The 11,250-nt window shown below is 40.4% G+C and overlaps 1 protein-coding gene across 1 annotated transcript in view; it reads left to right on the forward strand.

Annotated features, from left to right (window-relative positions):
- LOC126471467 (2-hydroxyacyl-CoA lyase 2-like) overlaps positions 1-10,978 on the forward strand; it is a 101,978-nt gene extending 91,000 nt beyond the window's left edge. The window contains exon 11 of the mRNA XM_050099664.1: positions 9,357-10,978. Within this exon, the coding sequence (XP_049955621.1) occupies positions 9,357-9,539 (183 nt within the window). The 3' untranslated portion in view covers positions 9,540-10,978. The remainder of the gene's footprint in view (positions 1-9,356) is intronic.
- Positions 10,979-11,250: the final 272 nt, after the last annotated feature.

The raw sequence follows: 11,250 nt of genomic DNA on the forward strand, positions 1-11,250 counted from the left end.
TCCATCAATCATCTCACCCTCTTCACTCAGAATACCCTTCACGAATGATAACTGTATGTTAAATTAATGATTTGTGTATGTGTGTAAGGGGATAATAATATTCAGATTCTGTGAATCGCTTTTCTCACATTGCATTATCCAGCTTTATACTGTATGAATAACTGATGTAATGGTGCCTGGCTCCATTAGGTATCATAGACAACCAAGCTGCTCTGAATTTGAGCTCTCCTTCAGAGAAGTTGTTGAGTCTGAAGTGGTACTCTTTCTTCATTCGACAGCTGAAGCCATATTTCAACTGGACTAAGTGTACCTATTTATTTCAAGAAATTTAAAAAAAATGTAACATAAACATAGAGACAGCTACTTGGTTAACATTGTACAGACACAATATCAGACGCAACAGCAACCAAGTTTTATTCAGCTTTCACATGAATAGAACCACAATAACTCTGAATGAAGTATAGAACAGTACAAAGTCTCATAACTATAGAACACATCGATATACAGTCATGAAGGTGAGCATATGAAAAGCAAGCAAATATAAGTGAGGCCAAGGGCCTGGGGTGCCAGCCTTATATCGGACTGTTGTGCATGCACCACAGTACATCCTGCACCATCTGTCCAGGTTGTGAGGCAACCTCTTTAGACTGGCTGAGGAGGTACTCATATTGCATGCTGTTTGATTATGCACACTCTCACTATATATTTACAGCAGTACCGCTAGCTGCTCTTCCAATTTAAGTAACATGTTTCTCATTTCCCCCTTGGAGAAAAGTGTTCACTGTAGAGATGTTCATGCCTTCATCATTAGAGGTGATGCCTGCTGGAGCAGGTGTTGTGCTCTCACAGGAGAATATGATTCGAAATGGTGCAGGCATGGACAGGAGCAGTGCCCCTTCCCCTGTGAGAGGCCATAATGGCGCACTGGTGATGCTGGTGCTGTATCCATGGCCACATCCAGGCAGGCACTCTGGTGGAAGCAGTAGAGAAGATGGCAGCAGAAACAGGTGTTACAGAGACAGAGGCAGCCCAGCACTGACTACTCTGCCTGGTGGTGGCGGCACTAAAGGGCAAAGACGGGCCAGGGCTAGAGGAGGCATGGACTGTGGCCCATGCCGATGGGGCCGGTGAAGGCGGCCACAGGGTGGAAGGCTCTCTGGTGCACAGACTGAGCTGGTCGTAGTGTCACGACTCCGAGACATCAGAGGTGTGCATGACACAGAACTGGTGGCATCAGCATCAGTGGACAGTCACTGGTATTCACATAGGACACCGGTCAAACCTGTGCACCCAGATGGCGGAGCCCAGATGGAATCACTGCGCAGTAGGCACCAGTGGGTGCCTGGGCAGTGGCCAGAGCAGATGATGCAACATCTGCAGCTGGTGGCTACGAAGCAGCTCTGCTGGGCTATGGTCGTTGACTGGAGTGAACCTATATGAACTTGAGGGGTTTCCTTGGTAGAACGTTGAATGATATATTTTTTCTGGTTTTTGTACATACAGATCACCACCTACTCCACCCCTTCATTTGACTGGGTGAAAGCGAGGGTCTGTATCTTGAGACACAAACTGTGGGCCATTGTCTGTCACAAGCATATACAGAAATCCTGCTGAGGAAAAAACTCTTTGAGATGGCCAGGAGAGTAGTCGCCATGGATGAGGATGGGCAATGAACCACTTAAGAAAATTTTGAGAAAACATCAACCACTACAAGCCAAAATGATCCCACAAAATCAGCATAAAAATGCTCCCAGGGGCACTGAGTTGTGGGCCACGGGGAAACAGAGGCCCAGGTTGCCACTTGATTGACATGCTGTTGGTAGGCTGTAGCAATGTGCACGATTTCATTGACAATACCCGGCCAAAACATGTGGCAGTGGGCCAGCAATTTCATATGAGAAACAATCCTATGGTCTAGGTGGAGAAGGCGCATGGTGCCCTGTTGCAGTGCAGAAGGGATCACAACCCTGGGTGCTGACACTTCAGTAGCCGACAGTAGTGCACCATCAGGAACTGAGAGGTGGTGGTGGAGAGCATAATAATTAGGCAAATAATCTTGCACCCAGCCTTGTGGTTCATCCATGCAGCCATGGTGGACAAACTGAACAACTTTGTGTAAGATAAAATCAGCCATAACAGCCACCAAAATGTGAGAACTGGTAACAGGAAAGTCATCGACGGTGATTTGAGCTTCAATGTCTAAACTGAAACACAACAGTTCATCCCGATCAAATGCTGGATTGGAGCCAATCGGCAATCGTGAAAGAGCACCCTCATTAGTGTGTTGTACTGTGTCAGAAATGAATCTCATAGTTATAGCATGACAAAAAAAGTGCCCAGCATTGCAGGCAATGGTTCACTTCGACCAGTAAAGGTACCAAAGGATTGAAAAGAGAAGCCAGAAGTTTATGATCAGTAATCAAATTACACATTGAACCATATAGGAAAGTGTGAAATTTTTGGAGTGCATACACAATAGCAAGGGCGTCTTTTTCTATCTGTGAGTAGTGCTGTTGCACCTTATTCAGAGTCTTGAAAGCATGCACAATACGGGGTTTGAAACCGTCTTCATATTTGTGTCAAGAACAGCCCTGAGGCTATTCTGGGAGGTGTATGTGGCCGAAACAAGATGTTGGCCTGGTTCAAAGGTAGCCAAGCAGGGTGCTGAGCATAATTTTGACCTTCATAGGGTGAAAGCATGCACAAAGGTGGGCTACCATTGAAAAAGTAACATCTTTATGCAAGAGAGCACAAAGTGGCTGGGCTAATGTGGCTCCAACAGAAAGAAATTTATGGTAGTATGCAATCTTTCTGAGAAAGGCCTGCAACTCTTTGATGCAGTAAAGCTGTAATGGCATCAATATGCTGAGGTAAAGGCTTGACCAGCACGCAAGACTTCAAAACTGAGATAGACATAGATGGCTGAAAAAAAAATGTGATTTGTCCAAGTTACATTTCAAACCAGCAACCTGTAGCACCATAAACAAGGCATAAATGTTCTGCAAATGTTCATCTGTTGAGGAAGATGAGACTACAGTATCATACAGGTGGCTAATGCACCCCGGCACAGAGGCTATGAGTTGCTCCAAAAATCACTGTAAAATGGCAAGTCAGCTTTTGGAAGTCTGTTTTGGAAAAATGTTGCCCCCCAGCAGGCTGTGCGAGGAGTTCATGAGTATGGGGTAAGATACAGGTATCAATAGTTGACTGTGAATTTACAGACACTTTAAAATCACCACAGAGCCGAAGGTTGCCATTAAGATTTTTGACAGTTACCAATGGACTAGACCATTCACTAGAGGGAGACAAGCACGATAACATCCAAAGACGTAGGTCGATCTAGTTACAATTTGACTTGCTCCCATAAAGCTCCTGGGACTGTGAGCCTTCTGTAGCACATCCCAGAACTCCCAAGAATGAGGAGAAATATTCTGAGCAAAGCATGTCCAGTTGTTGGTATGGAACTTGATACAATACCAGATACACTTCCTCAGAAATAGAGAACCCAAAAATTCTGATGACGTCCAATCCAAATAAGTTTTCCATGTTGACACCATCCTCTACAAGAAAGGTCAAAGGCCAAACAACTGCTTCGTGCACTGTGGAAGTAGATGCCTGTTCCAATATGGGTATTTGTTGTTTGTTGTAACCCCCCAACCGACAAGATACAGGGGACACTGCAATTGATCCAAGATTCACTCTGGTTTGAGAATTTAGCAAAGTCACTGCTGCTCCTGTGTCCACATGCATTTTTAACATCTTGTCCATCACACATACTTCAATGTAGAGTTTGTTTGGGGCTACCATCACATAGGAAACACTGTTCACATCCATCTTCATGTTTGGTGAAGGAAGTCGAGAGTTGCACACAGACACAATATTTCTTCTTCTTCTCTCTCTCTCTCTCTCTCTCTCTCTCTCTCTCTCTCTCTCTCTCTATATATATATATATATATATATATATATATATATATATATATATATATATATATATATATATATATCTAAAAACAAAGATGATGTGACTTACCAAATGAAAGTGCTGGCAGGTCGACAGACACACAAACAAACACAAACATACACACAAAATTCAAGCTTTCGCAACAAACTGTTGCCTCATCAGGAAAGAGGGAAGGAGAGGGAAAGACGAAAGGATGTGGGTTTTAAGGGAGAGGGTAAGGAGTCATTCCAATCCCGGGAGTGGAAAGACTTACCTTAGGGGGAAAAAAGGACGGGTATACACTCGCACAAACACACATATCCATCCACACATATACAGACACAAGGCTTGTGTCTGTATATGTGTGGATGGATATGTGTGTTTGTGCGAGTGTATACCCGTCCTTTTTTCCCCCTAAGGTAAGTCTTTCCACTCCCGGGATTGGAATGACTCCTTACCCTCTCCCTTAAAACCCACATCCTTTCGTCTTTCCCTCTCCTTCCCTCTTTCCTGATGAGGCAACAGTTTGTTGCGAAAGCTTGAATTTTGTGTGTATGTTTGTGTTTGTTTGTGTGTCTGTCGACCTGCCAGCACTTTCATTTGGTAAGTCACATCATCTTTGTTTTTAGATATATATTTCCTACGTGGAATGTTTCCCTCTATTATAACTATATATATATATATATATATATATATATATCTCTATCCCTATCTCTGTCTATCTCTCTCTCTCTTTTTTTTTTTTTTTTTACAATGGTTGCACGTCGCCCAACACTTTGAGCACATGGCCCTCTCATATTGAACAAAACAATAAGGGCACGATGGAAGATGAATGTGCAACTGCTTTGGTGATGCTGACTGCTGCTACCTAGAATGGCACTGCCCAATGCATCCAGGAGGCTGTGGTTGCATGCCATGATGTTGTCATCTCCATGTGAGCTAACAAACAGCAGCTGAGGAGGAGAGGAAACAATGGTACCTACTTCACACCATGCCTCTACCTGATTCTGCTGCCCTAGATACTTAAAAAGACTGAGCAATGTTCAGAACATCTGTGAGAGAGAGATTTTCACATCGTAAAGCACATTCATGAACTTCCCTATCAGCATATGAATTCCAGTGAGCCTCAGTAACAAACTGGCAACTATGGCTAAGCCAATGAAGTTCCACTGCCCAAGCTCTGTATGACTGTTGCAGCCAGTTTTGACAATGGTAGAACTCAGTACAAGCAGCTGTAACATGGGTATGTTTGCATTGATAATTAGAAAGCAGTGGACACATTTCATCAAAAGAGATGCTGGCAGGTTCCTGAAGAGGAGCTCCGTGGCACAAAAGGTGGTAAATGTGAGGAGAAGAAATCCATGCCAAAAATAAAGGCTTATACAAATTGCAGTCAGTGACTCTAGAGGCTTGAATATGTTGCCGAAGTCATTTTTCACGTGCATCCCAAAACAGTGTGTTTAGTATCACAGAAAGAACCCACTGTTGGTTGGTGAGAGTTTTATGTTGTTGAAGAACTTCTTCCACTGACTTGCTGGCTGTATATTGAACCAAAGAAAGTAAATACATGGAGTAGAATCCCATCCTCATCACCAAGTATGTTGTAACAGTGGACAGACACAATATGAGAAGTAACACCAACCAAATTTTATTCTGCTTCCACACCAAGAAATCCAGAAAAACACTGAATAAAGTATAGAACAGTACAAAGTCTCATAACTATAGAACACATCGATATACAGTGTGATGGGTGAGCATACAGTAAGCAAATAAATATAAATGAGGCTGATGGCCCAGCATGCTGGGCTTATATTGGGATGTTGTGCACATGGCACAGTGCTTGCTGCACTGTGTGTCCAGGTTGCGAGGCGACCTGCCTAGACTGGCTGAGTGGGTACGTCTATGACTTGCTGTTTTATGCGCACTCACACTATAAGTTTACAACACTACTGCTTGCTTATCTTGCCATTTACATAACATGTTTCTCATTGAACATTTGGGCCAACATAGTTGGCTATTTTTTGTACTTTCAGCATTGCTGCACAGTCAGCAATCATGATAATCTAATATATAAGAAACTATCAGCCTTGATTGCGGTAATGAAACCAACCTTTACCTAGGTTTCAGCCCAAATAATTCAGCCTGCTTCAGGAGATATACCTGAACCTATAATTTGTCTAAGAGGGCATGCCCTAGAAATAAAACTAAAACAGCCTGAATAGGTGTAATCACATTTTAAAAACGCGGTACATAAGTACTAAGTCAATACCAAGACTTAACTTAAGCTGTGGCGTGCACCTCGTCTACATGGATGCCGTGCGGTGCGCCTTGGGACTTCACCTGAAACTAAGTAGGACTAGATAATGCTCTGCAAATCAACGTGGCGGGGAACATTGCGCATGTCTAACTGAGACCATGACTGTCAAAGGTAAAAGACCAATGTAGGCATATCTTAAAACAAATAACTTATAGAAAGGTTGAAAATCTTACACATAAAGCCTCTGCACCAGGTTATGACTAAAATGTAACAAACTATGCATTGATTTATGTAAGTTCGAACACACTACCCTGACTTACACTATTAGAATATATCGGCCCTTTCACAATGAATGCTGCATAACGCATCCATTGTTATTAATGAAAGATGACATAGGACATAAAACAGCGAAACTGCCATAATGCAGTAATCTTGGTTAACCTGTGTACAGATGGTTGAGTTGTTGGTTTTATGAGTTGATGTAGATATACTTCTTATTGCTGACACACACTGAATGAAGACTATTATCAAGATTAATTTTTTATCTTATAACTAAAAATAATGCATGAGTGAACGAACGACAACACTTCATTGCCATGTAATAGCAAATGACCAGCATAGGTCAAATTATGTTTTACATGTAAAAAATATGGTAATTGCATGAATGGACGTGCAATGCCCTTTCATCGCCCTTATACTCTGTCGGCCAACAGGGGTCAATTTCACTACACGCTACAAAAGAGAATTAACGCCTCTTATATTAAAGGCTATTATTAAATAAATATGATATGATAAAACGTGCTTGACCTGAAAAGACACATAGGAATATTTTATGGACACTTGACATGGGAAAACGGCATGTTCTTCACAGGGAAGAATTAAAAAGAAATAAAAGGTAGCTACTAATATGCCCATGTGCATGCCATAAATGGACAAGGATGAAGTTGTCTCTGGATTGCAACTATAAATAAATGTAAAGGGAATTAAATCCCAAAAGGTCGAGACGGACCAGCTAAACTTCATCTTGTCACCTGAGGCTCCATTTCACTGCTCGTTGACTAGTAACCACTTATATGAATATAACTATTGTCTATGGGATAGATGCGGGCATCTTAATTATTTAAAAGCCATGTGTGGCACATTATGCAAGCACCATATGTGGAAAGACCACCTGATGGGAATCATATACCAAAATGTCATGTGCTCAAATGCACGCATGCTAGCCGCTACCTTACGGGATGTCTAAAATAAAGTACATCAAACACCAACCATCTGTGTCGCACCACCACTGAAATACTGCTCGGCTCCTGCCAATCAACCCTTTATCTGGTCATGATATTCTAAATAATGGCATAAAACATTAAAAAAAAAAAATCTTGTTTTTTAACTGAAGTTGATCATTAAGGAGGTTATCCTCCTCAAATTGCAGATGTTTAAAAATCTCCATTTCTTCTAGGATGTCTAATCTAGTACCTTTAATCTCATGATGAAGTAGCTCCGTGCTGGTTAGGGGATTAGGCGCATGTGCATTTTGGATCAGGTGTTCGGCGAAGGAGGAACCTCACCACTTTTGGTTGGAATGTGCTCCTTATATCTACTAGCAATGGCTCTGCCTGTTTGACCTATATAATAATTTGGGCAATTCCCACAGGCACTGGACTCGCATTCAATTCCGCGTCCAGCCATCCTGATTTAGGTTTTCCGTGATTTCCCTAAATCGCTCCAGGCAAATGCCAGGATGGTTCCTTTCAAAGGGCATGGCCGACTTCCTTCCCCGTCCTTCCCTAATCCGATGAGACTGTTGACCTCGCTGTCTGGTCTCCTTTCCCAAAACAACCGATTCCCACAGGTGATTTTATAAACCCCAGAGCGAAATAGTTTGTCATAAGATGCTTGCAGTGTATGGACCAAAGTTTTTTCAGAATTTTATTGGTTGAAAATGCTACCTTAAACCCATAATTCTTAAGCATTTGGCCTAATCTGTAAGAACCCATGCCTATAAAGTGAACAGATAAAATGGCAGCAGGTTCACTTTCTTCCCATGAAGGCCCAACAGTACCGACCAGCCACTGTGTCATCCTTAGCCCACAAGTGCCACTGGATGTGGATATGGAGGGGCATGTGGTCAGCACACTGCTCTCCCAGTTTACGAGACTGGAACCGCTACTTCTCAATCAAGTAGCTTCACAGTTTGCCTCACAAGGGCTTGCCAACAGCACTCGGCAGACTGAATGTCACCCATCCAAGTGTTAGCCCAGTCTGACAGTGCTGAACTTCTGTGAAAATGAGAAGCTACGTGAATAAATAAATAGTGACATTGACATCCAAACCACTGAAGTGACATCAAATCAAAAAGCTTGCATCAGTATACTGGCCTAATGCCCCGCACCCCCCTTTTTTTTTACAATCGTATTGACCAATTGTAAAAAAAAAAAATTAGCAGTCTACCAGTGAGGCACGCTGCCCGCTGATAATGATTAACTTTTAACTTGTGTAGAAGGTATGTGAAATGCTGTTTCTTAAGGGCTCAATGAAAATTAATTTGTTTTCCTGCTACACTCTGTAAGGTTTTGCTGTAGCATGTGTGGTTTTTTCAAATACTGGTATGTAGTGTGCATGGCTGTGAAGTGGTCAAAACACTGGGCTTGTATGCCAGAGGAACTATGCTCCAGTCCCCATCAGCAGATCCATGTGTAAGTTTTGTGTAGTTGCCCTAAATTGATAAAGGCAAATGCCTGGACAGTTACTCAGAAATGTCATGGCTAGTTTTCTTCTCCTATCCAAGTTTGTGCTCTGTCCCTAATTTTTGTCTTAATTTTTGTTTGAATATGTAATATTTTGTAACTCATTTGTAAAATAAATAATTTCTGTTACTTTTTAGTATATATTTGGGCTCTATTCATTTCAGGTATTTAATTCATTATGTTGCGTCTAATACAAAAAGTAATTTGTGAAGACCTTTCAGTTCATAAATTTGTCTATGAAACAACCAAGTTCAGCTGAAATTTCATAACCTGATCATTTTGTCATTCATTAGTATTCGTTGCTTCTGTGATTGATATTATTTATTTTACAGAAATATGTTTATTAAAAAGGTGTATTTCTGTCTTTGTTAAACAGTATGAAGACTGATATTTATCTATGTTCTTCTCCTAACAGCACACCAACTATGAAGAAGTTGCAGAGGGTTATGGTGGGAAGGGAATTCTGATATCAAGCTCATCTGATGATTTAATTTCCTCTCTTAAAAAGGCAGTAGATCTGCACAGCAAGGACCACACAGTTTTGATAAATGTTCTAATTGGTAATACAAAGTTTAGAGAGGGAAGTATTTCAGTGTGATGATTTAGTGAGTAAATGCACTTTAAACTGCAACCTTATTTCATGGACATTGTACAAGGAGAAATCATAAACATCACACAAAGGCCCTGATAATTAAGTAAAGGTAGCACTGAGAAATGTTCAAAAGGTGGTTTGGATATTAAGTTCTTCAGCTATCTCTGTTTAAAAATTGGATAGTTTGTGTTAAATGGCATTTTATGGTGATACGGATTATTTTGGTAGCTTTAGTGAGTTAAAATGGTGAAATAGTGCTGTGACTGAAAATTGTATTACTTGATGTACTAGTTTATAATTTTTAATCAGTATTGAAGCTGGGACAGTTTTCACTGCAGCTATATTGCAAGTGTATTGTAATATTTTTTTCATACCTGTGGATGCTTGACTGAGTCTCCATTATTCCTCAAAAATGCATTCCCAGAAGAAAGGCAGGGTTATATTTATGAGGTCGCCCCGTGTGTTGCCCAACCTTACAGTTAAAGGGTCTGACTTATAATTAATATGTGAAGAGCATTATGTCAGTCTTGCCATATAGACACAATACTATTTATTTATGATGTTTGTGTTCAGTATTGTGAAATAGCAGTTCTGATCCTGATTTTGTCGCATCTGCACTATGTTATTTTGTTTGTTTCATATACAAGAGGTGTTCTGATGTTATTGTAGTCACTTGACAAGGTCACAGTGGATTGTCAAAGGAAAATGAAAATAAGTAACTGGCAGTTGACAGATTTTTGATTTTTCAGATATGATTGGCACGGATGATTATATCTAAATTATTCAATTAACTAGTTGATCACTGAAAATTATAAGGAGCATTGTTTGTAAATTTAGTAATGGGCTGCTCTACAAGGAAGCTATTTAATTTTGTGTAAACTGGATCCTATGACTGCCACTGGCTGAGTGTTCATGTTTAAGTGAATTTAACTGTTTTGACATTTCTCATGGAAAATAATGTTATTCAGTCCTTTAGGCAGATTCACAGGAAATTATGTAAGATCTGTAGAGGACAGAGAATATTCAAAAATTGCTCTCATTAAAAAAAAAAATTAGAATACTTCATAAGGCTGTTAATTGGTAAATCATGTGAGAGTAAGTAATTTACTCTGAGAGTAATACTTCATTTTTCTGTTCATATCAGCACTTTAAGACACACTTGTTCAGCTCCTTGTTGTAGTGTAGCCTTAAGGTAGTTGTACATTAAAGGAAAGTTATTGTTTATCTGTTGTTTTGTTGGTATCATTGATGTGTGATTACTGAAAAACAGTATTTTGGCTATGAAAACCTGTGATATTAGCAAATATAACCACATGGACATAATATTGGTTTGCAGCTGGAGATATTGAAAAACACAATGTATGATATGAAGCTTCAGAAGTTACTTGACAAATAAATTGTACCTACAGATGTGGAATGAAAATAAATTTATACCTCCTTCATAACTTTCTACCACATTCATTTCCTTCCTTCTGTCTTGCTGTTGGTCTTATTCATCACTTTTGTTTCTTGAAATGCTATTGTGTATTGTCTGGATTACATTACCCTGTGAGGGTATTGCAGCCAGTCTTCCTCCAAAGTTTAGATACCCAACAAAGTTGTCTTCCATGGGGGAGTTAAAATTGTCTAATCATTAAGACATTTTCTTACACACTCTCTAATTACAATGAATCTGAAACAATTTTGGCTAATGTAGTGGTCTTACTAGAACTGTTGG

This window comes from Schistocerca serialis, chromosome 3 (genome assembly GCF_023864345.2).
Source record: "Schistocerca serialis cubense isolate TAMUIC-IGC-003099 chromosome 3, iqSchSeri2.2, whole genome shotgun sequence".
Classification (NCBI taxonomy): Eukaryota; Metazoa; Arthropoda; class Insecta; order Orthoptera; family Acrididae; genus Schistocerca; species Schistocerca serialis.